We start from the raw sequence: 26,926 nt of genomic DNA, 5'->3' as shown, positions 1-26,926 counted from the left end.
GGAGGCATTCCTATGGAGGGAGAGATGTGTGTTAAAAATTAGAGCAGTGAGGCAGGGATGAATGTTGCTGAGGCTGTTTAATATCTAACATGAAAGGAGTAAGGGAGCGCTTCATAGGGAGTGCAGGAGTAAAAGTGCATCAATATGACACCTCCTTCATGGGTAAGACAAAGAAAACTGCTATAAACATTATGTAAAATGTTTATATTACAGTATATATTATTAGGAAGCATATTATTTTTAATACTTTGGCAGTCTTTGAAAAAAAAAAGAATTCAGCAGTAAAAGATTTAATTGAAAATAAAATACCAATTCTTAGGTGGAGAAATCTAATATAAAGACAATGATTAAGAGAGTGCATGTGGTGGTTGTTAAAGGACATAAAGAAAGCAGTCTGATAATGTAAGATTGGATATCGATCGAGAGGTTTAATATGCAGAGTACAGTGTTCATACTGTGACTGGTAACATGTGAGATGGTAACCTTTCATAAAACATAATGGAGATATTTATTACTTATATTTTATATAGTTTGTTTTAAAAGTAACTGTAGCATTGACTATTTTATAATTGTGACAAAACTCAACTACAAAATAAACTATAATACAACATTAGTCATCTAATAACTTAAAATTTAGATTTTTCCATGCTTTCAAATGTTAATTATATTCCCAAAATTATATTTAAATACTGCATAAAATATCCAGATGCTGATACACCTGTCCCTTCCTCTTGAATAATTTAACTTGCAGCAGAGTCCCACAAACAATGCCAGGTACTGATCAGGAGAGGGAAATAACACACAAGTTTCATTGCATCTCAAAGAATTGAACACAACAGGAGGAAAGACAAAATTGTGGTACGTTTTTTAATGCAACTAAAGTTTCTGGGATGTGTTAGTCAACATTAAAACATACAAATGCAAGCCTTTATATTGCAAACCTTGTGATCCTCCACCCACAGACAGGGCCAAAAGTCCTGTAAATTAATTAAAATCTCAGGTTTCTGTAAGCAAGTATTTCTTTACACTGTAATTACAGTCCCTTAATATATATTAGTAATTAATGAAACTTCATATAAAATACATAATACTTTTACATTAATTATCTTATGGTACTCAATGTAAGCATGAATACCAATTGGTTACTACTGACAAAATAATACTTTGCCTTATTCACCACAACATAAAACTTATACAATATGTATAACAGTGACATACGTATCAAAAGAATGAGTAAATTAGAGAGAGGCTTAAATCACCTAAACCAATGTGAAAAGGGACTAAGAACACTGCAGAATATTGCACAGTGAAACATCTGACCAAGCTCTGCATCACCTGAACAGTAAAGATGACCAACTTGGTTTGTGTGATCACAATTGGGGATGGAAAACAGGTTACTGATGGGGGCCATGGGAGTTTGTTATGGTTAGTGTTTCCCTTATGACCATGTGTCAGTATGTTCTATATTGCCCTTAAACAAGTGTGCGAGCCCCAATGCCTAGTGCATAATGATTTTTTGACCTAAATATATCTACAATTCTTTGAGGATGCTCTCTAATAACACTAATAATATTTTGGCAAATGCTCTAGGAAGCAGTACAAGTGAAAGAAACCATGTTATACTAAGTATTGAGTCAAGCAAATAGTTTGTAGTAGAATGACCACTGATACGCACCTTTTATTTATAATAATATTAATTTTAGCATTAAAAAAAGCCTAGCAGCAATAATTACAAAGGATAGCAGGATGCTGCACTCACTACTACTTCATCCACAACCTCTGGCATAGCGCAGTCAAGCTTTCAATTATCTCCAGTAAAATTCATTATAATTCTTTGGTGATGGTCTCAAATAACTAATAAAGGTTAGGAATATGCTCCAGAAAGTACAATAGTATCGTACAAGAAAGAGGAAGCACATTGTACTGTACTTAGAATTGAGCCAAAAAATGCACTCCTAGGGCAATGACCTTCTTCATCTGCCATGTAGGGTATGGGTGGAGAGATCTATAACACAGCACAGGACAGAGCAGTCCACCACACATTTGGTCACCCACAACACCTGCAGTCACTTCTACCCCAGTAAAACAATTACCACTCGACGTAATACTTCCTCAAACACCTGCCAGTGATAAACTGGAGGCACAGTTAGACCACAATAACCTGCACCTCAAGATGTTACTACTGCTCGGCTTAGATTCAGTTACCAGTATCTCTGGAAATTCTCATTATCTGCTGATGTAGACCTGACCAAATGTAAACTGTGTCAACAAAATTATTCGCACACCCTTCGTCACTATGTCATGGAATGAGAAAAGATACGTGAATTCAGAGACAATTCTATAATCAATGTTCCAGAGATGTGTAAATATTTCATTCAAAATGATCTGCTATCAGAAATTTTAGCCAAATATCCCCAGTTTGTTAACTGTCGGTAGTAACCAAGTGATTGTAACCTATCCACCGCTGCCCACTGGATGGGGGGGCGGTGTGCAGGACAAACGTGTAAATTGACACTAGCTCTCCACATGTCAGTTGCTTAATTTAGAAACTGTATTTGTGGTCGATCTCGAACCCATTGATGATGTGACGACTTATATTGAATTTTGTAACTAGCTCATCAAGATTGTAACTTGCTGAGCTAAATGAATTGTGGGGTTCAGTCCCTGAGCTCATTATGTGCCTCTGTAATCCTTTCAACTACTGCCACAAGATGGGTATGGGGTGCATAATAAATGAACTAAACTAACTCAAAATAATATTACTACCTTCACAACAAATAATCTGAACTCCATATGCAGATTATCTCTATAGCACTGGTGAGTACAGACAGCCCTCACTCTGAGAGCTGATAATGCAAATTCACATCAACACAATTTTACTTTTATCACAAAATTTATATTGGCACAAAAGTGGATTTGCCTATTCATATTTGAGTGAATGAGGTTTGTGTTACATAGCTGTTACTTTGTTCTGTTATGTCCAAATACCATGACATGACTACATGAATCCTTACACTTATTTTGTGTTAATGCACTATTTAGATTGCAGTGTTGCATCATAGCACCCCCAAGCATTCTGCACAATCAGTGGCTCCTCCAGCAATGTAGTCCAATATTTTCTTTCCACCCCCAATTCACTGGTGAGAGCCCAATATTGCAGCCATAAATCAGAAGACGAGCCAAACTAAAACAAATACTGTTACAGTAGGAAAACTGTAGTAGTAAATGATGCCATGCTTCACTAAGGCAGGTAAAACTCAGGATACCTGTGTAAGTAAGTCTGCTCCCTACGGATGATAAATGGCAGCCGAGAAAAGCCCTGGAAAGCACCTAGATCAAACTGGAATGGCGGTTGAACAATTTTTCTGACCCTGAGATATAAGTCTCATTCAACAGTCACCAAAGCCTAAGAATGGTCAAAGAAAAGATAAGAGGGCCCCCCTCAGAATCATTCTTAAGTCAGACACCTACCTCCAATGATGAAGAGGCAATGGCTTTTAAGATCAAACCAGGAGCTGCCACCCAACATGGGACAGAAGGTAAAGATGGAGTGCCAACAAAAAAAGGCTTAAAGTCATCCTGGAACAAAAACACAGGCCCCTCTTAAACAAATAAAAAATGTTTTAGGGCCATGTGCCAAATTCCATGTCCATGGGCCAAACATCAAGGAAAAGTGGTCTCTGAAAAACCATCTCGATCCCAAATGCCACCTGTGCCTGCACAACCGAACATCAAGGGCATTTAGGAGTTACAATAAGCAGAGGAAGCTGGGTAGTCAGGCAATAAACAATCCCACTAGAACAAGGGCCCCAGACTGATGAAGAACAGGTTATGCCCAAACCAAGACTTCCCAAGTTGTTTGGGCTAAATTCTCAACATCCTCCTCATGAAACAAATGCAAATTTTACATTGAATCGATCCTATTTGTTTTGGGTTTACTGTATATTTATTGTAGGGTACAAATTCTTTCACTTCCTATATATACAGACTTTGCAGAAATGCCTAGTACAGTGATCATGTTCAAATGTGTGCAGAGAAAATGCAGTGTGTAGCACTGAATAGTGATACTAGAAGTGCAGTGATGATATACTTTGATGGTTAGAGTAGAATCTGGATCCAATTGCACAAAAAAAAAAAATGACAACTAGTGCTGGGACTGAGCTTTAAATGGATCACAGCACTGACAAGGTTTTCAATGAATCTAACCGCAACTGCATAAAATCATTGAACCACCTTAGCAAAGGCTCAGAATATATTTAATTACTGTTAACTATTTGTAAACAAAAACCACATGCTACAACTGCACAGTGAGGATATACAGATTGTAACGGAGTCACCTATCAATTCCCACAGGTTCACTTTTTTACATGTAATTATGGATTGTTGATTCTGTAAACAACAGTGAACACAACCACTCGCACTATGCTACTACCGTTACCAAGTGAACGAGTGGATTGTGTGAAAGGTATAATGGAACTCCAGTCTGGACCCTTCACAACTGTGGGAATTAGTAGATGACTATTATAATTCTTACAGTAGTAGTGCATGGGTTTTGTATGTGATCGAGACCAGGCACATGGATAATGATATAGATCTCCTCCCCAAAAGGTAAACATGCAGAAGATAGAGAAAATTCTATATTTATAGGTAAAATTACCATACCTTTACTTATCTACCTAAGAATGTAACAAAAATATATTCATCTAACCACACACATGAAAGTAATATCAGTGTTTGTACATAAATATATATACATCTACCTCTCCATACTTCTACTATAGAGGAACAATTTACACAATTTAACTGGTTATGGCATTATGTCCTGGCTTCTTAAAACTTTAAGTAGGAGTCAATGCATTTTAAAGGGTTTAAAATGCATATACAACATGTGGATGGAGTTCTCGATAAACTTTTTCTCAGTTTTATAAGATATATATATATACACATGTCAAGTGTTCTAATTACTTTTATTAAATTAATGTAATTTCAGTGAGAAAAATATACTATTTTGTTACAAAAATAATATACCCAAATTTCAGTACAACAGAATTTGTCTTTATATAAATATTTTAATTACTCTATTTAAATAGCTACTGAAGCACTTACCAAGAAAATGTCCTATGCCAAGACCCAGCACACAAGCCAACGTCAGAGCTACAACAATATTGAGGCGACTGTTGAGGTCTTTGTCTGGAATATGCTTATACTGAGTGTCTGGTCTGCAAATAGAAAAGCTGCCATGATACAGACTTCTTAAATACAACAGTACAGTATCATAAAATAAGGAACAGGAAGAAATCTTAGAGCTATATGACTACTTATTTTAATTTCCAAAAACAAAGGCCACTTCTATGATCTACACTTCTCCACCTTAAGAATAGCATTATTATTTCAACCCGTTCTCTTTAATCGCCACTTTGTAAGAAAGTTGCAATTGATTTTTCTAACTAGAAATGAATAAAATAAATAATCCTCCAAACCAATGACGGGTGATGCATAGAAATCATCAATATTATGGTACTTTAATTTTTTTACTTATAGTATATGTCACATTTTTAAGACTCGATTCCATTAAAATATGAGAGGATGAGACGTTATCTGTTTTCATTGCAGCTGATCAAAGGAAGCATCCCTGGGTACTATATAAGAGCAAGATGTAGGTAGATGACCCATCCTCATAGCTATTGTACCTGGGTGCATTTACAACCTGTCTTCTCACCTAATACATCACATTTTAACAGAATTGTCAAAACTATGGGGCTTTAGTCAAAATTAAAGCACCACAATATAATTTTTTGCCCTCAATAGGTTAGGTGGATTGCTTAGGTTCAAATGTTTCTGATTAGAGAAACAATTGCATCTTGATGATGTCAAATCATGAGAACAAGCTGTGGATTTGCATCTCCTAAAATACTAGTATGTACTCAGTAAATTTGTGTATCCCCTGAGATTCTAGTTCTCTCTGTCATATTTACAACTAAAGCTATGAATTGAGGTGGAATTCATGACCTTTGCTTTAAGTGTTTCATAAAATATTATATTAAAATTTTTATAGATACCAGTACCAAAAAATCAATTTCAATGATAATGCAGGACTTTTATTGTTTTCAAATTTACAATTAATACCTCAGCAGGAGTTTTATCTCTTAGTTGTGATATAAACAAATTTACTTTTGTACCTGCAGAAGAAACTGTGCAATTCACTGTCTTTCAAAAGTTACATAATTTGCAATTAGCAATATGTAGCCATTGTACTGTATTTAAAATACAGTAGAGTATATACACCTCTCCTTCACATATCCTATTTGGTTAGTTTTAAGTGCATATAAAGCAGTTAGCAAGACCCCCATCTCTGAACGACAGTAAACATCCCACTCCCTCTCCCATTTCTCACTACATGTTGTATCATACTTTAAGGTTCATGCCTCACTATAAATTGGTGTCTCAGCTAAATTTTCACAATACCAAGATCAGTAAGAACCAGTCCAGTATCTACAGTCTTACGAAACATTCCAGTGAATTGGTAAAGTGGTAGTTCTTGATTATCTGAATGCTGGCAATATCATTTCTAAAGTAGCGCTTTAACTTAAATAAGGATCTAGAATTTGGGAGGAAATAACTAATGTAAGGAAAAGTAAAGGTGGTGGAAGTTCTGCTCCGAGAATGACAACTGATGACATGGATTGAAGAATGTGCAAAATAAAGTATTCTTCTCTCAAGGCTGATTATCAAAGAAAAAGGTGGGTAAATCAGTTGAACCCTACAAAAACATTTTCTGTCTCAAAGATTAGCTGGGGCAGACTGAACAAACCAACAATAATTAACTTTATTATTAAGAATAATTAACACAAGATTTGGAGTCAATTTCAAGTCAAAGAAAATAAAAGTTTTTCCTTTAACTCCAGAATAGAACAAGTGTTAGTTGTATGGAGATTTCATCTCAGAAAACACTCAACAGAGCTATGCTTGATACATACTAAATACTTCTGTGGCTTACTTAATTGCTGGAAGATCATCTGGGAGTGACGGTGAAGATGCCAACGAGAGGTCAGTCTCTTCATCAGCAAGCTTTTCCTTCTCTGCATCTAAGATGGAGTCAGTACTTGCAATACTCTCCACATCCCCCTCCTCTGAAAACATTTATGTAATTACTTCTAATTTACTAGCAAACAATTTCTTGCACAATGTGAGCCAAGGATTTGCAGACTATATAATAAACAAAAATAAAGAATTACAAAATAGTTTAAATGTAATTTATTTTGTGAAATGATTATACATATTAAATAATAAAAAAAAGACTGAACATTAATCATACTGGGTACATTGCAGTTATGATTAATCAAAACTCCTACACTATTATGAATTCTTTTTAAAGCAACTTCAGATTTATTCTCAAATGATATTTGTGTGAACTTAGTTTAACATCTAAACATAAATGATCCCCAATGAAGAGTAAACCACAAAGGGAAAGGTAAAGTAGAAATGTGCTCAACTGCCTTCATGTATATACAGTATATTTATACATCCTCAAACTTTGAAGATGTATATATACATACAAAATATTAACCCTAAAGCACTCGGCATATTTCAGCTTTAGTTTCCCACGTGCCCTGGGTCATATTTTGAATATCAAATGTTATGTTCATCATCTGTAATTTATACCCTACAGTATAACTATTGTATATGAATATTGTGCAACATCTTAATCAAGAATTTGCTTCCAAAAGAATGTAGTGCATAATAAAATGAGGTGAATGTATAATAAGATTCAAAAACATTGTACATGAAATCCAAAGTTCCCACTTTTAAGTTTTAAATCAAATCAAGTGTCTAGGGTCAAGGCAGCGCAAACAATGGAGATATGAAATAATATTAGGCAAAGGAACATCTGCTGCAACACAGTAGTCACCCAAGTGATGAAAAACATAAGAACACTAATTTGAAGTATATTTACCATCTACACTTGAGGCAACACCTTTCCATATGGTACTGCTGCTCACCATAGTGCTATTATGGATTTGCATATCTTGAGAGGCATCTGGGAGATGCATGCATAAAGGGTGCAGAAAACCATGCAATGGGTGGATGTAAGGATGGATGGATAAGAATTTGCATTAAGCACATCATTACAGAATAGCTACACTAGATTTAATAAAATGGGCGTTTTATTGAGTATTGTACTATAGATCAATTAACAGTGGAAATAAAATTACAATACTAACAAGGTGAAAACAGAATGAATGTAACAAGTTTAACCATTTCTTCATCGTAATAAGTAAAAAAAAAGATGCCGATATATTATCCACCGAATCAACTGACCGCCAAAATAATTATCGCATCTCTTACGTTCTAATAGAAGATAGGGGTCAAGTGGTTCGATATGGTGCCAGGTTATAAATGTTTCCAATGCATGGAATATCATCAGAAATATACAAGAGATAAGCATGCTGACGATGATTCACAATAACATGGCTGAAGATATGATGACCAAACCACACATCAGAAGATGAAGAAAAGACGACATTCTGGTCTGTGCAGGACCATTATAAAGTTGTGTGAGAGTTGACTCACACATGACTTGATAATGGTCCAGGACAGACCGAAACATCATCATTTCTTCATCTTCTGATGTGTAGTTTGGTCATTATAAGCATGCTTTCCTAGGAATATGATGTACAATATTTTAGTAACAAAAATTGGCCCCTACTTTTCCCTTACTTTGCTTTGTTATTTTCTTACCGATTTATTTTGTTTTCCTGTTTTTATTACATTTCCAATAAGAAAAACCAGTGTTGAATATAATGAAATGCCTTTTTCTGGGCAAGCCCTGGAGGCTCCCTGGAGCAACTGGGCTAATATACAATTCATTAGACCAGGGCATTAGTCATAGGAGTTCAGCCTACCGGGGACCATGAGCCAGAACCTGGCCCCTCTCAGAGAGGCACAGGGAGCAATAGCCCTGGAACCCCCCCCCCCCCCTTCCATTGTTGGGTATTTTTCCTTATCTGCCATCGACCAGGGTTAGGCACCTAGAAAAGTAGGCATTAAAATCAGACCCCACATGGCAAGAAAATTGCAACTGAAAACCGAACAGAGAGGCAGAACTCCCTCCAATCCCAAGGAAACAAGCAAACGTCACACTCCACCGCTGTGTCGCTCGTCTGCGCAGCTCTGGACCCCACGCGCTGGCAACCCAGCCATTCCAGTTCGGAGAATAAGTATCAAAACAACGCAAAAGCTGCCGACTAGAGAAACGGAGGATGCCAGGGAGCCTTCAGAACACACTCAGAAAATGGCATTTCATTACATTCAACACTGGTTTTCTAAGCATCATTGAGCTACATAACCAAAGATAATGAAAAGAGGGACATACCCAGGATGCGGCTGCCCCAAGCACCTCAACTCGGAGGCGACACAACTGGTTGCAACCTGTGACCCAGAGCCACACACAAACGCCCAAGACCAGAAATGCTGACCAAATAACAGGCGGCCAGGACCCTGTTCAACCTCCAAAATCCCCGTGCCCAAGACATGTTGCTGAAGATGGCAGCCAAAGCAGCAAACTTCTGAATGTCAAGGACATGAGGATAGACAGCAGGCTGGCTAAACTTAATAACCATGTGGACGACCTGGGAGACCCAAGCCCTGGAACAGGGAACGAGGAAAACCAGATCAACCCAAAGCGCATCCCTGGCCACAGAAGCCGAGGAGACAGCTCAGGCGGCACATGAGCAGGCCAGAGGTAAAACAAAGAATGAGAAAGCTTACGGAACGGGGCAGAAGTGACATCTGCCCTGAATGCAAGCTGCAGCGGGTCTGCCAGCACTGCCCGATATGAGGCTTCAGTATTAGGCATTAAATGACGGTCCTGAGAAAGCCAAGACAGAAAGGACAAGACACCCCTATCAGAAATAGAAGACAACCTACGAAGAGAGAAAATGGTAGAAAGAACGCCAGGAAACTTCATACTGCCGACTCTCAGTTGGGTCACCATCAACGAAGCCACCTGATCACCATACAAATGATGATAAACCCGCGTCAAAAAGACCAGCCACGAAGAGTGGAGAAGACAGAACCAGCCATGTACTCAACTGGTCTGATCTGCTGGAAGAGGTGGAGCCTCAGAAAATACCCTGGTTTCGGACACCGAGCAAGAAGCACCTGAAACCAAGGCTGAGCCAGCCATCAAGGTGCCAAGAGGACTACTTTCCCATGGTAAGACTCCAACGGAGCCAGAACCTGAAGCAACAGCTGGACCGGGGGTAAGAGGTACAGGTAACCCCACCTTGACCAGTCCTTCCGAAAGACATCCACTGCGAACACTTTCGGTCAGGGAAGGGCGCCGCATATATTAAGAGACGCAGCGACCAACTGACGTGAAGAGGTCCATCTCCGGGATCCCATACGGCTGGCAGAGCCACTTGAAGGAGTCGGCGACAACCATTCATTCCGTGGACAGGGGAATCAACCGAGACAGGCCGTCCGCCAGAACATTGGACAATCCTCGGATATAAACTGCATGGTGAGCCAAATCCTGAGAATCCAGCAGACAAGCCACTCGAAGCGACCAGCCCCAAAGAGGAAAGGACTGGAGAGAACCCCATGTGGTTCGGGCAATGAACCACCGGAGAACAGTCCGACTGGAGTCAGATGGTCATGTCCCGAGCGACCCGAACTCTCTGATGCAACAGCCAGACAGCCATAAATTCCCGCATCATGCTGTAAGCCCGATGGAAGGACGGATCTCACCACTCCTGGCCAAAAAGACCCAGCCGAGAGACTATGCGTCCGTGAACACATCAAGCGAGGGCTCGGGTAGGTGTCAAGGCACTGAACCCCGAAAAACGCAAAGAGGAAGCCAGTGACGCAGCAACCGACGCAAGGCCCCCGGAGGCCGAACCCTAGCAATCTAACCCCAGTTGATGGCAGACATGGAATGCTCCCAAATACATGGGGGTTTCCATAGGCCATTGCTCACTGTGCCTCTCTCTGTCTCATGGTCCCCGATAGGCAGAACTCCAATTGACTGATGCCCGGACTAATATAGCATATATCATTCTGATAGCTCCAGGGAGCCGGAGGGGGCTCCCCACAGAAAACCCATGAATACCCCAAATCATAATGCTAGCAGAATAAACATGCACTGCCTCTGTGCATGTCTGATCACCATGAAAACCTGCATCTTGTCCACCAGATGAAATTAGTCTTACGACATGACCGATAGTTTTCCATTTTTGGTCTCTAAACCAGCATATTATCCATGTTCCAGCAATAACTTTACTTCACAGATAGACGATTGATGGAAATTGCATAAATTAATCTATTCCCAGTCTGTAAGACTTTTGGAGGCCTTGTATACAAATATTTTAAAATTACATGGTCATTTTATTTCAATTATTTATTTATTATTTCAATTTATTTACCACTGTTATTACAGTATTTAAATTTTTATTTTATTTACGATCCCACTTTACCACGAGTCATCAATAAAAACTTTGACATTCTCTACATATATTATGTAGAGAATTCCTGGCAGGAATTCATCTTTTCAAGTGTCACAACAGTCATTTCCTTATTTATTTACTCGAAATAAATTCTCTTATTTTTTTCACATTTCAAAAATATATATACTGTATAATAAAATTAAAATTGTGCACAAAATTGCTACTAGCCAATTTAATATTGTAAAGGTATTGTTTCTTCACATAAATCCTTGAGGAATGATTAAAATAAACTACAGTAAAAAATCCAGTGTTGAATGTAATGCCTATTTCTGGTGGGCCACCCAGTAACTCCCTAATCCTACAACCTGGCAATGACCAAACCTTAGGGGTTTACACCAGGCATCTGAAAAGCCATGCAAGGTCTACCAGCCCCTGGTAGACTAATGCACCAGAATCTGGTGCACTCAAGGAGGGTTAAGGAAAGCCTGGGGAATCAAGAGACCACCACAGAACTGAGCAAAAGCCCTCCAAAACAAGTAACTGCTTGGAAAAAATTTGTATCCCTGATAAAAACATTGTCAACAATCATTACCGCAAGGAAATTCCTACCCAAATGAATAATATGACTTCTCGCCACCAAAAGGCAGCTCAGGCAACATGGGATCTTGGTCAGCCAGCCACCCACCCCAGGAGACAACCCACCAATTCACACAGAGCAGGAAGGAACATAGTGGGGGCAGGAAGCTCCTGCATGGTCTATCATAAAGAGGAGTTTCATTATTATCAATGCATCAATGCTAGAATGGGAGGGTCCCCTCCCAGAAATGGGAGGGGGACCCAAGCTCTCTACCACATCTGCTGGTAGAGAGCTGAAGTTACTTGGACCATCATCTGGTAGTGGGTGGGCATATCACAGTGAGAATTTTTTGCAATAACAAATATTTGCAGTGTTTACGTCAAGGCTAAAAGTAATTCTAAGCAGTTTTTCGTTTTGGAGTATTTTGGCTATCTGGGGAGATTTTTGCTTGATTCTGTGGTGATTTGTGATCCCCAGGCTCTCCTTTGTCTCTAAGAAAGCCAGATTCTACCCGTGGTACCCAGTAAAAGCTTGGGGGGGCTTCAAAAGTCTGGTGTGAACCCCAAGTCTAGGTCAGTCAGGTTGTAGCATCAGGGAGCTACTGGTGGCTCTACCAGAAAAGATAAATAAATTTTCTTTATCAATAATCTTGAGGAATGATTAAAATAAATGGCAGCAACAAAAAATAAGATAAATCATCAAGTCAATCAGTTTACCAAATATAGCTAGATTATTTAATATGCTTAAGAGATTTAATTATGCTAATCTTAAAGAGAGAAGTAATAAGAGCGACAGAAAAAGAGGAAAAAATGAACGAATTAAAAAAAAAAGATGAGAAAAGGAGAAACAAATAATGCACAAGCAAGGAGCATGAAAGACTTTTTGAGTAACAGAAAAAGAAAGAAGGTACTTTACTGTTGAATTAAGACTAGAAATAGAACAATGAGAGAAATAAAAGCACAGTACATGTACAAAACTGTACACAGACATACTGATGAAGTAGTGAACCACATGGCTTACACATTCCTGATATCCAGGTAGTTTTTCTTAGCAAAAATCTTGAGAGCCCATCTCACCTGAACCACCCACAAAGGTAAAACTGCGTATGGAGGAGGAGAACAAGGATGAGCTCATGGAACTGTAGGCCAAGGCGTGGTCCTCGTAAAACTCTCCAGGATCGGGACACTCGAGCGTCTCAATGTCACTGGAGTCCGACCCCGAAGATGCTAGCCAAAGGTCAGGAGAATATAGGGTGAAGGACAAGGTGCAAACACAACACTAAAGGACTTGCACAATGAAATCACAATAATGTGATGTAGCTATGATAAAATACCGAGGCAATGTAACAGGATCGAACTCTCATCTCTGGACTTCCCAGGCACACTTACTACCAACTGAACCTTGAGATACTTTTCAGTTTATCATGGTTCAGTGGGCAGCGAGTGTGTTTGGGGATGGGAGTTTTGATCCCATTACACTACCTCTTTATTTTCTCAATAAAGGGCTTCTTCACATTAATTTACTACAATATGATTAGCTAATTATAAAAAAAAATCACTGGTGATTAAATTAGTAAAGGATTGCAAAAGATATTTCTAATAGCAGCTATTTCTTCACAAGTGTTACTAAGCAAACTGTTTAACAAAACTTTAGAAGCAAAAAACACATGCTGTAACAGTGTTTCAGATTTCAAATAAATTTAAATACTGAATGTAACAGAGAGTATTTAAAATTTAAGTAAATCTAAAACATCAAAAATAAATATTCAATGATTGGAAATCAGTAATAAATATTCTAAATAATTTTCTCCAAGATAGAACAAAAAGAAAAAAGGTTTGATAGTTCTTGGATTAATTTCGACCAATAACGGAAGACTTAAATTTCATTAATCACCAAAATTTGCATTACTGTACACTACTGAATTGTGACCAAGATACAGAGTACACAGTGCTTAACTATAGAGTACAGTACTATAATCCAGATAGAGACAATAATAACTATTCACTTGTACTATCTAGATGACATATGACCGCTTCATCCTTTAATAAATTAAGAAAGTCCTATAGAATGGTTTTGATAAATCATTACTGGCACATTATCCTGCTTTGACATTGTGATTATTTTGCTTGGAAGTGGCTATGAATGGAAGCTTATTTTCACGAGAAATGTGGTGGCTGGGTGTTGCATTTATGCTTCATGTGAGATCAATTAGGAAATCTGCAAAATATAGGATCATATTTAAAAATTTAGAATGCAAATGTATACTGGCAACCATTTTGTATCTGTTCTCTTAGAAGAGGTCATTGAAGAAGCAGACAAATACATTATTTTTCTACAGGACAATCCCAAAACACTTAGAGCAGGAGGGTTATGACAGAGCACCTGCATGACACCTTCCCAAAACCAAGCTTACACAATTTAACCAACTTAAGGCATATGTCCAAGTTATTCAAATTTTAAATTGCACCATTAAATTGTTTCTCATCAGTTTATGGAACAGATTTTCAAAATGTAGTTTGATGTCAATTATGCTTGGATGTTTGTGTTTTCCTTTTATGCTGTACATTAGGCAGTGCCAAGGTCTTAGAAATTGATGTACAATTTTTTTTTAACAACTGGTGAGTCTTCTGATTGTTTTACTGTATTATTGACAATCTAATTTTTCAAATACCTGTACTAATGAGCATATACAATTTTCTTGCAGAACAGTAATGTATTTTAATGAACCTCCATCAAATATATACACATTCCTCTGCATTATATAATCACATGAATTAAGTGTCTTCACAGATGCCATATTGTAAATGAAACAAAGTACAGGTACAGTACACAAAATTATTTGTATAATTGTGCATTCACCAACTTCAAATACTTTTCTTGCCTACTCGGATAGTAATCAGTAATGCAGTGGTGAAAAAACAACTAGACACACTACAAGCCGGAGAACTGTCCAGGTCCCCATGTGCGTCGAGGGGCAGAACACCCGAGGAGCAGAACACCCTATATCTGAACACATTTTCCTGATAACTACTGACTAAAGACTGGATCTCTAATGAACAACTTATACTAACTGTATTGATTTGTGTTTTGAAAAGTATAATATTTTGAGTTAAACATTTATTTCAGCCAAACCTTTGTCACCATCTATCAATATACCAGAGTTTGTTTTCAATGGCCCAGGCTTTTCTAAACTTTCAACCCAATATAACTGGAAATTCTTGTAGTCAAAGGTGTAGTCAAGGATTTGACTTGATTGGCCATGGCCATATTTGGCTGGCCATGTTCATAATACTTCTTCACTTTTCTTATAACTTAGCATGCCGTTACATTTTATTGTTTACATATATTAACCCTGCACATTTATATCTTCTATATATTAATGTTTTCTGACCAAGATCTCAGAATCAAAAGAATAACTAACTTATTTTACAAGTGATAACAAGAAACATTGACTTCACTCTGCTAAAACAGACAAATGTAATGAAAGACTATGCAGGAGACGAGCCTATATAGACTATGGAGCAAGACGACTAGACTGAGACATTCGTCAAGATCCAAGTAGTACTGCACAGCTATGAGGGTGAAATACATTGTTTACAAGGGTGACAAACAATATGAATCACTTCAAACCTAAACTATGTACATGGGCCTTGAGCTTTTACTTTGCTAGGACAATTGTACAAAGCCAACCATCTAGCTAGATTCTGGTTTATAGTTGGCAAACCTTTAAAGAAGTGAGGATTGGAGACTGATACAAGAAAGGCAGGGATTTTCTTAGATATCCTCTGATACCGTATAACTAGTGATGCTGAAATAAGCAAAAGAACTTTTTGTTTTACAACTTACACATGAAAAACGATTATTACAAGCTTACATTTCAACCCATCCTCCTGTTTAGATAGTACTTTATGTAACTATGTGCACCATCATACATATATAGATGTAATGGACAATTATATAATAGAATTTGGTACTTCTGTACTGAATTCACTTTACAAGTCAGAAAAACTAAAAACCAAACTTAAATATACCTAAGCCTAATATAGAACATACTAGTATATGTACTATATTAAGCCTTAGATAGCATGTACAGTATTAGGCCTAGGAAGGGTTAGGTTAGTTTTTATTTTGCAACATCAGTATAAAAACTTTTTCTGGTTTGTCCAAATTCAATAGTATTGATTTCTATTTCCTAATTGAATTTGACGTTAATATATGTACAATGGTCCTCATCGTTACTATAAGAACTATTTAATTATAGTTCTACTTAATTTATTAGAACTATTTAATAATTAAATAACTATTTACTCTTTAAGCAGGAGAATGGGCTCATAATTTAATAACCTTGTTGGTTTTACTCCTGAAAACTTTAAAGAAAAGATTCTATATACTTGGGGAAAGCTTCATTAAGAAATCAATTGGTTATTACAAAATTTCTAAGGGAAATACAAAAGCTACAAGCAATGGAAAAAAGTAAAGGCTGTAATATCAATAAACAATTCATATTATTAAACCATAATTATTAACCAAAACATGAAAAACAAATAAATGGGTAATATTGGGTAATTGAACTCACAAATTAGTGAAGATATTGTCACATACCTAGAGATTGTGAATAATAAAGCAGTTACTGTGTTATATACTATACTGAACAGGGTGTCCCATAAGTTTAGAACCATCACTGATGACACCATTAGCCATGTGATTACTTACTAGACACCTTGTCTCCATTTGTCCATCAATCATAATGGTGGACACATTGATTCTGCGTAAAACCAAAATAATAATAATAATAAAAAAAATACAAGCCAGTTACATCATTTTGTCATGTAGTTCCAGACTTATGGGACATCCTATAGTTATATCCCATCTATATAGACCTTGCAATATCAATCTTTCAAAAACAAATCCTCAAAATTTTTTACTACTTTCATTACTTTTCATAAACTAAATCTTCATCACTACAGTAAACTTTAGAACTTAGTTGTGTGTACAGTGCAGGTAGTTCCCCAATTACGAACGAGTTATGTTCTGAGACTGTGTTTGTAAAGCATTTTGATACACTTCCACCACTTACACTGGCGGAAGTGTATCATATACACTCAGCAACCCCCCACCCATGCACTACCGTACCACCATGTGGCTGCCACTCGAACATGTTGCCGCGAAATTCAAAGAGACGCTCCAGCGAGGTAGTACAATGATTTTATGCATGAAGGGGGAAGGGGGTACATGGGGACCTGGGAGAATGTTTGTAGGGATGAATGTTCATAAGGCGAATGTTTGTAAAGCAGGAACTCCCTATACAGTACTACATTTCATATAATTAACCACTGTACTGCGCACAGCGCCATAAGACACTGAGAGTTGTGCTTTTTTTTTAATTAGGCTACATTTTAATATTTTTTAATGTTTTCATCAATTTTTTTTTTGTTTTGAAATGAAAGTGGTTGAGTTTGGAAACATTTTGACATTAACTTTACATGAACATTTATAAAAACAACATCACGTAATCTCATTCACGTAATGCTCAGTTATAGCAATCAATTCTTGCAGTTTTTTAAATACTTTTGTATTTGTAATAAAATAACTAGGATGGGTTCGATTAATATAATTTGTGTTCAGGCCATATAGCTTGCACATAAAGTACATGTTTCATGAAGGCAGCTAGAGGGTTTGGCTGGTCTGCTGTGGGTGACATGCTGTACATGAATTGGACCTGAATGTGCCTGGCTCCCCCGAGGCAATACATTTAATATTGACAGCAGTGTTGTTCTAAACTCTAAGGCAACCTGAATATGACTGTCTGATTCTTACAAGTACCGATTGCAACTGTTCAATGTAACTGATATCTCTGCATGGCAGCTGTGTCTGTATGGCACTTGTGTCTGTACTGATGTTTAAAGTCCCAAACAGAAGATGTAAGATTAATAGAATACAATATTTCCTATCACCCGGATAAATAGATGAGATATAACCGAGGTTGTGAGAAGGTGAGGTGTGATTATAAATGCCAATGCCACTCACCCTTGATGGACTCACCCTTGATCTCTTGCACTCTCTGACCCATTGACACGAGGTCATCTGGCAGGGCTTCCTCTTCACCGCCCTCTTCGTCTTCCTCCATGCCACACCCAGACTCGTCCTCGGCATCCTCCTCTTCCTCATCTTCAACGTCAGCACCAGCTCCCTCTGGATTAACGCTGGATTCGGCACCATCTTCATCGTCTGCAACAAAGATGCAAACTTAGAATTTTTTGCCTAAAATGTACATGAATGGTAAGATGGTAAGTCAATGTACAATTTTTAATGTAAGAGAACAGAATAAACAAAATTACCAAATGCACATTTTGTAAAAAGGGGTCCCATAGATAGCAATATCATTGCTATCTATGAACTATGATGCGTTCAATCTAAAACAATAAATAACAATAGTATGTTAGCAAACAAGAACATGTCTTATCAATTCCCATCAATGAGATAAAGCAAATAGACTCCTCTATACTACCAGAGTATTATATAATGATTAATTTTAGCTATACTTTACTGAACTATTACGTGAGGATTACAGCTATATGTAGCTCCACAATTTCCTCCACTAAGCACTCAACCACACCCAACTGGCAATCAATGTGTTGAGTAAGATACTTTTGTTTCAACAGTACATTTACACACCATGTTTACTTGTCTGCCCACCTGCAATATTTCCTGTATTAAGTACTGCATCATATTTTAATTTTAAATACTGTAGTTGTTTCTAGTGCATTAAATACATTTGATAAATTTAAACAAAATTCACTTTAAATTCAGTGACATTCCTGAAAATTTTAAAAGGCTCATTAGAAGTACTGTACATTTCTTGGTTTAAGTGTAGGTGATGTATGTACTAGATACCATCATCATAAAACAGTTTTCCACTTTCAAAGGGTGGGGAGGAATCAGCCTGGAGAAGACAGAAGAGCAGTATAAAATAGGCGAGAGAAGGATCAAAATATTAAAAAACTGGCCGTTGAACATGGTGGAAACCCTCCTAACTCGGCCAGTTCCTTGGATGTTTTCTGAATCATGGTTATTATAACCCACCCAGGACTCATCTCTCTTACTAGGCTCTGTGACAATGTACTCCCAACCATAGCAAGTATTGTATCTTAAATAATTTTGTCAAAGAAAGAGAGGGACAGTACAGCGTAAGTCTAAATCAAGCCACCACTGAGGGGGAATGGAGGGGTCAGTTCACTTCAATGAAAAAAGAGCAATCAGTACCTCAACACAAACTGCAAGTGCTCAGTGGTAACAAGGAATGCTAGTTACTGCTCTGCTAACTATTGGTAATTAACTAAGTTACTACCACACTTGAGTGTCAATAGAGTTGGCAATCCTATTTTGAGCACAGATCATCCAAGTAAGCTTGGAAAGACAGACCAAAAATGGAGGGAACAGGAACATCTGAGGGACTGACTCAGAAAGAAGTGTTTCACTACACTCATTGACTTATTTTCTAGATGTGGCCCTATTAGATGATGAAGACACTAAGAGCAGGGGACACCCCTTTAGAGGAGATGAGCTCAACTATTATCCAGGATAAACTCAGCACTTAACTGAATTCCCATTTCAACCTACACCAAACTATTCTGGACACCAATCAGGAAAATTAGTAGAAGGCTCGAGTCAGAATACTGTATCCCATTTTGTGTCAGTGCTGTAACCTTGTGGGGGGGGGGGGGGTCAGGGGTTGTGACCTTTTGGGTCATCTGACAGGTAGTATTACTTGGCAGTCCCTATGGTACCAAGGACAGCTTGGAATGGTGTTGTGTGCATTTGATTGACCCCTTCAAAAAGACTATTCCAGGTTAGATTAAGTAAGCTCTTCATTGTCTTTCTAGCACCAGTATGACCTAATAGATACATTTTCAAAAATACATGTCATACTGGTGTTGAGGGCTGATATAGTAGAATCTACTTCAATGGGATCAGGAGAAACCAAGTGGGACAGCTCATTATATTTCCCAATAACTCACCTTCTTGCTGAGGGCCATCACTTGCAGTGTCTTCTGGTGTCCCTTCCCTGTCCACCAGAGTCCAGCCAGTGAGGGAGTCCCGGTCACTGTCCCTGTCCCGTTTGGGATCAGACATCCCGGCACTATAGTGAGAACCTCTTGTTCTGTAATGAGGGACAGTACAATAAAAATCATCAATATATAATACAGTACATGTTTCTCTGATTGCAATAATATAAATTGTTTCTCTGTACACAAGAGCACTTAATTCATACACAGTATTTTATTTCTAATACAGTACTCCTGCTACTTGTGTAGTATACCTTCAGTGTTATATCCATGCTTATGTCATTTTTTGTTACCACAATCACTTTGAAAATTCTTTAAAAATCCTTAAAGTTTCTTATTTTTACCCCAAACTTTTTCATAGTTTCCCAGCATAATTGCCATTTTACAACAATTTCCCTGCCAGTGCATATCCCTATATTCTTCCATATCCAAATATATACCAATAAACACCTAATTTCTAACTGTAAACCCACACAACCGCACCAATAGCAACTTCTTGTGAAGAGGCAAAAGCTACGACCCCCTGTATATAAGTGCATTCTATCCCCTGTATGCACATTTCCAATTTGTCAATGGAAACATTTCCAGTTGCCAATGTATTATATGGTACTGCAATAGCCTTTCAATATTTGTCTAGCTGTCAAGAAAGTCAAAGATTTTGATAGCCCTTTTGACATAATTTTCTCTAATGCTACCCTATAATAAGGAAGCAATACCCGACTCCTATGTGATAGCAGATACCACACTCACCCCATGTTGACTTTGTGACCAGGTAGGTGTCTACGCCCACTAGCACTAAGCAGCCCAGCTACTCTTGACAAAACACCGAGTTTAGTTTTTGAATTAAATTACTTCCTTCCTGGTACTGTAGTCACTAAACTAGTCTACTTGACCTCTTCACCATCTACATAAATTTTTTCAACCGCAGCCAAAATATCTTCTTAACTGGTAAATACTGTACTTAGGAATTGTGACAAAATTTTTCAGTTTACAGACATTGACAAATCACCTGTTCATGATACTGATCTTAAAAGCTTTTGTAATACTGTACTGTATTGTAATCAATAATTTGCTTTCTATTGCACAGTTTAGAGGACTAGTTAAATGTCAACCTTACCAAACTGAAGAGCGGTTGCAGCTGAAGGATTCCAGTCTGGTCAAAAGATTATATGCAATAAATAATTTTATTGGAGCAAATTATATAGTCACTAGACTAGAATGTAATGTGAAAAAATACTATATCTATGTATATTAATATTTACTTTTTCCCAGTGATATAGATGTTGCATCAAAATGTTTAATCCTTTGTACCAATTAAATCCCAATACAGTAATTATGAAAAAATGTTAGCCAAAAAACGGAAAATATTAGATGCAATTTAGATGGTTCACAATGATTATGTTTAAGTTGGTTTCCAGTCTTTCCTCTGTACCAATCTTGATCCACACATCTAGTAACTTTGTATTTTATTAAATATTTTCATAAAGTGATGTTTTTAGATGCCTTGAGATAGAGTAAAAAAGAGTAGATGCCAAATATTGTTAAAAAATAAATGCCATAATTACAAATTTTGTACAGGTATTATTAGCCACAAAACAGGACCACTGACTGTAGTTATGTAAAATTTGTCAAAATTATTATTTCTTGCTCATCAGTTAACAAAGTGATGCCCAACCCTACTCTCACCAAAAGCATAGAAGATTATTATGGTAAGTTATACTCAGTTAGGTTAGCTAATACAATTCTATTTACAGTAGAATAATAGAATGAAAAGTACAGTACTTCTGACAGTCCTGCAAATGATACTGCACCCTTTTTGGCTATTCATTGTTTTGGAGCTGTTTAAGGTTGATTACATATTGCTGTATTCAAATACAGTACAAATACTGTAACAGTGCTCAATGAGTCAATGCTTTACATGTTTCTATATTGTATTAGAGTAACAACAACAACCATAATTTACCGTAACTAAATTAATGTGTTATTTTTACTTTTACATAGTCTTTCCTGCCTGGTGCCTTTCAAATAATTACAGAACTTACATTTTAGAAGCTCGTATAAATGTTTATTTGACCAGATTGCACTTACTGTACATCACTGTATATTCAGATTCAGATTCAGATGTTTATTCAGGTAAGGTATATACATACAAGTGATGTTACATTAATGGATTGATATATAGATAGAGCTAGTACATACAATGCCTAAAGCCACTATTACGCAATGCGTTTCGGGCAGGATATTATAACCAGAATGTATACCGGGTGAAAATTTTAGGACAAAAGCCCAATGAAACAGGAGAGCATTTTGGCTGCACATTTCCATAAATATGCCAGGTATTGGAACAGCTGCAACACTCCTGGATTTTTTTTTTATCCACTCCTGGATCAATTCTATTGATCCAGTTCTAAAAATTGCTCTATTCTAAAAATGGAGCAATTTCCGAGATTTTAACTTGATACTAACGATGACAGCTGTTAAAGTTGCTTAGCAATATTTTGTCAGCAGCAATCACCAGTACTTTTAATAAGGTACTGGATTAAACACACTTTTTTTTTTTACAAATTACCTGACTGGTTAACCTATTTTATTTATGGACATATAAATAAAATTGGCTAATATACATTATCTACAGTCTAAATAAGATGTTTCCATTTTCCAAGTTAATATTTCTCCAGTTACACTATGAAAGAGAGAGCAAGAATTAAGCTCAAATAATGCAAATAAATTGCTTTTCATATGGTAGGTTTAATATATTCAAAACCTAATATGGTAGGTTTAGTGATTAAGGGTATGAGGAAGCAGAAATTCATACAGTCGAGGAAACTAGCAGCTTGAGGGTTATCAAGCTCACAGAGGTCAATATTAAAATCCCTGAAATTATTAGTTGATTTTTGTCAAGTCTATTTGCTAGCATTAGATTTCTAAGGTTAGAATTGAATTCAGACACATCAGTGTTAGGAATTCTGTAAACTGCTCTCACAGTCAGATCAGCCTCATTTATTTATTAAATACATAAATAAATTTGTTTATTAAATTTCAGTCAGTAGTCAAGTACTAGTCACTGGATTTAGGGTCCCAAAAGTACAGTCGAGTTCGTTCTCAACTCACAATCAAGAATTCCAAGTTCGAATCCCTGGTAGAACAGAACTGGTTGGGCATCTTTCGTATCATCAAATGCCACTGTTCACCTAGCAGCAAATAGGTACCCAGGAGTTAGTCAGCTTGATGTGGGGTTGCTTTCTGGGAGATCTGCAATTCGATCTCGGGGGGGGGATCTCGATATAAGCCTTACATATAAATATACACTGGCTGCCTGCCCCCCCCCGACAATGAATAATTATTATTATTATAGTTATTTCCCATTTTTTATCAAACTTTTACAATGTTTATTTTAAGTACAGTAATGTACTTGCCTACATAGAACTACACACATTAATATTTACATCACCTAACATGTAAACACAGCATTATGATCACACACCAAGAACTCTTTACCTCCACAAAGTACTTATCACCAACCTTATACTGTACATGAACTGTTGACGAGCGCTTACCGTTCCCCAACTTCACCACCACCATAGACAAACACCATGTTGCTGTACAAACATGTGTGTTATGCACAATACTTTGTAACGAGAAGTAATCTGTCCTAGAGGTGCACGAGACAACTGACTAGAGCATGGTGCCACTAGAGACTAGTGCACAGTAGTTGGCTTGGACAGCTGGCAGGGAGAGGAATGTGGCCATTACCTCACGTTCACTCTCATCACTACTAACCCCAACTATGGACCTCACACTCACATTTCTCTCATTTTCTCAACCTATTTGACGAAATCTTATTCACTAGAACATGTCAGAGCTTCAAGAACACAGTGAACAGTTCTCTGAATAGAACGTCTGGTATTGCTGCCTTGTCACTGGAACTCCATTATATTAGTGTGAGAATTAAGTCAAGGAAGGTGAAGACACTGCGAGGGAGAGTTTAACAGCAACAATGAGTAGAGGGGGACAATGGAGGACATAGGGGAAAGGCCTGGCATGTGTATTTGCAGGTGTGAGACACCCAGAATGTCAGCGATTGGTGCAAAATCTTGGCAGAGGCATCTATAGCCACATACCTGGCTAGTACAACGTGTCACAAGGTGAGGGGGCCCAGACCTGCTGTGCCCCAGCCTCACCTGCCTCCCTCGCTGCTAAAAATACTGTTAAAAATGTAGAAGTTAGCTTGCCGCCCTCAATGTCACTTGTGAGCTGCGACGTTCACTACAGACACGTAACTCCAGCCTGGCTGGCCCTCACGCATCTTGTATGTAACCTCTTACACGTGATGACAGTGGCGTACAAGAGTGAGAGGCATGCATGAGGGTGTGAGTGAAGACACCTGCAGAACAAGAGATGAAGTAGACTCACTGTAGTGGTGTATTATGGAAGTGTTTGTTATGTTGGTGCCACCTGACTCACGCTCCTCCTGCCTCTCTGACGTCACCACAACGGATACAAGACACTCCGTACATTGACAACATCGCACACTAATATTTTTACCACTTCGGACACCAGCTTTCGACGTTTCGCATATGTGTACGTGTTCCATATTAAAACAACAATATAATGCTATTAGCAATTAAAATCTTATACTTAACAGGCATATAGTTATTAAATGAAATTTAGTGATGTAATAGACATAATCCGGAGTTGGTAAGGACGCCGCCCGCCAGCGTAAACACAACACACCCGAATGCCCACAAACACGATACAACGCACAAAACACAACACTTCTGTCAGTTTTTGGATAAACTCCTTTTATGTTTATTATGTGAGAGTTATACTTGTATAAAATTATAACTATTATAGGTAAGCGCCTAATATTTAATATTAATCAATAAAAGCGAAGTCAGAAGCCACACGCCTGTCTGTACATGTCTTTTGTGTAAAAGTATTTTGGGCGCTCATGTACTTGTGCGCTAGCTGGCGTTCACAACTGTTCTCGCCTACAAGCATTAGAATTAAACAAACGAATTTATTTATTCATTTATATACAAGAAGAGAAGGCTACCCTTGAGCCTATAATATTCATCTGATCACTGGTCTTCCATTTGGTCCTCATTGCTTTATCTTACTATTATTGAATGTCAATAACCGTATTATGCAATTTCAATTTCTTCTATTTCTTTCTTTATTATGTACCCCATACCCATCCCGTGGGCGGTGGTGTAAAGGATTACAGAGGCACATAATCGGTTCAGGAACTAAACCCTCTAGTTCGTTTATCTAAGCAAATAACAATGTTTGACGCTAGTTACAAAATTATTAATGTTGTATACACATGTACTACACAAGAGGCTCACAACAGTCACTATAAAAGGCACTTTACATCTATAGTGAGTCACACAGTTACTAGTCTTGCTCCACACCCACCCAACTGGGCGGCAGCTTTACAGTCATGTGCTCCATACCCACCCAACTGGGCGGCAGCTTTACAGTCATGTGCATGCATTACCTACAGTAAGCAAATTTTGGATACTTCGCTAAGATTTCGGGCAGCACATCATTATGAATGAAGTACTTACACATTTCATTATGCAACTTTAATAAAGTTGTCCTTCAGCATTTTGTGGTGTTCAGCTACCCTTATCTTCTGTATGTTCCTCACATTACCAGTATACACAAACATTGACATGTAGGGATATAGACTCTCAGGTAAGTTAGTAATTTAAATGCACAGTAGCAGTCCTAGGCGTTCAATCCCCGACCGCCGTCCAAGTGGTTTGGCACCATTCCTCCCCATCCCATTCCAAATCCTTATCCTGATCCCTTCCCAGTGTTAAATAGTTGTAATGAACAGGCACTATATATTATATATACATTATATATATATATATATATATATATATATATATATATATATATATATATATATATATATATATATATATATATATATAATTATGCCAGTATAATCTAATAATATATACTGGTCTAATAAAATAATTAGACCAGTTAATACTCTCACTCGTTGTGTTAGCATATGTTAGCTTGATAAAACTAACTGTTCATTGTTGAGAAATGTGTTAACAAACAATATATCTGACTTTATCAAGACTGTAGCTTGCTTAGCAAAAGGAACTTTATTAAATTTGGGTTCAGTTTAATTACCTCTCAATGGATGAGTAATTGGGGCATAATAAAGGAACTAAGCTCATAAAATGAAAGATGGGAAAACAACATTAGAGAGATAAACTCGAGAGACGTTTTCATGTTAACCCGAAAATTATTTGAGGAGCAAGACGGACTGCGGGTCAGGCAATTGGTCCCCATGCTATCGTGATGGGGGATCAGCCATTATACGTGTTAATGACTCTTGTATAGTTGTGCAGTTAAGGACAACAGGGTAAAGGGGTAATGGGCATTGTGGTTGATTGTTCTACCTGGGAATCCTCCACTGTTTTATATCTTATGTATGTATGTATGTACTCACCTAGTTGTGTTTGCAGGGGTTGAGCTTTGGCTCTTTGGTCCCGCCTCTCAACCGTCAATCAACTGATGTACAGATTCCTGAGCCTACTGGGCTCTGTCATATCTACATTTGAAACTGTGTATGGAGTCAGCCTCCACCACATTACTGCCTAATGCATTCCATTTATTAACTACTCTGACACTGAAAAGTTCTTTCTATAATCTCTCTGTGGCTCATTTGGGTACTCAGCTTCCACCTGGGTCCCCTTGTGCGTGTACCACATGTGTTAAATAAATGTATGTATGTATGTAGGTAAGGAGAGAGAGAGAGAGAGAGAGAGAGAGAGAGAGAGAGAGAGAGAGAGAGAGAGAGAGAGAGAGAG

General features: G+C 37.6%; 1 protein-coding gene across 27 annotated transcripts in view; it reads right to left on the bottom strand.

Moving 5' to 3' along the window:
* The window catches only part of LOC123767641 (golgin subfamily A member 6-like protein 24), a 59,991-nt gene extending 35,340 nt beyond the window's left edge, over positions 1-24,651 (bottom strand). For 3 of the 27 annotated variants that reach the window (XM_045757605.2, XM_069332551.1, XM_069332638.1), the window contains exons 1-8: positions 24,413-24,462; positions 20,040-20,182; positions 18,049-18,249; positions 13,098-13,247; positions 7,955-8,038; positions 6,998-7,130; positions 5,107-5,219; positions 942-977 (exon numbers count right to left, since the gene is read on the bottom strand). In XM_045757605.2, the coding sequence (XP_045613561.2) occupies positions 942-977; positions 5,107-5,219; positions 6,998-7,130; positions 7,955-8,038; positions 13,098-13,247; positions 18,049-18,249; positions 20,040-20,182; positions 24,413-24,447 (895 nt within the window). In that variant the 5' untranslated portion in view covers positions 24,448-24,462. The other 24 variants (XM_069331589.1, XM_069332681.1, XM_045758029.2 and 21 more) reach the window with 23 other exon arrangements.
* Positions 24,652-26,926: the final 2,275 nt, after the last annotated feature.

This window comes from Procambarus clarkii, chromosome 1 (genome assembly GCF_040958095.1).
Source record: "Procambarus clarkii isolate CNS0578487 chromosome 1, FALCON_Pclarkii_2.0, whole genome shotgun sequence".
NCBI classification, from domain to species: domain Eukaryota; kingdom Metazoa; phylum Arthropoda; class Malacostraca; order Decapoda; family Cambaridae; genus Procambarus; species Procambarus clarkii.
The sequence above is the reverse complement of the archived record's forward strand: the minus strand, read 5'-3'. Positions and strand labels throughout refer to the sequence as shown.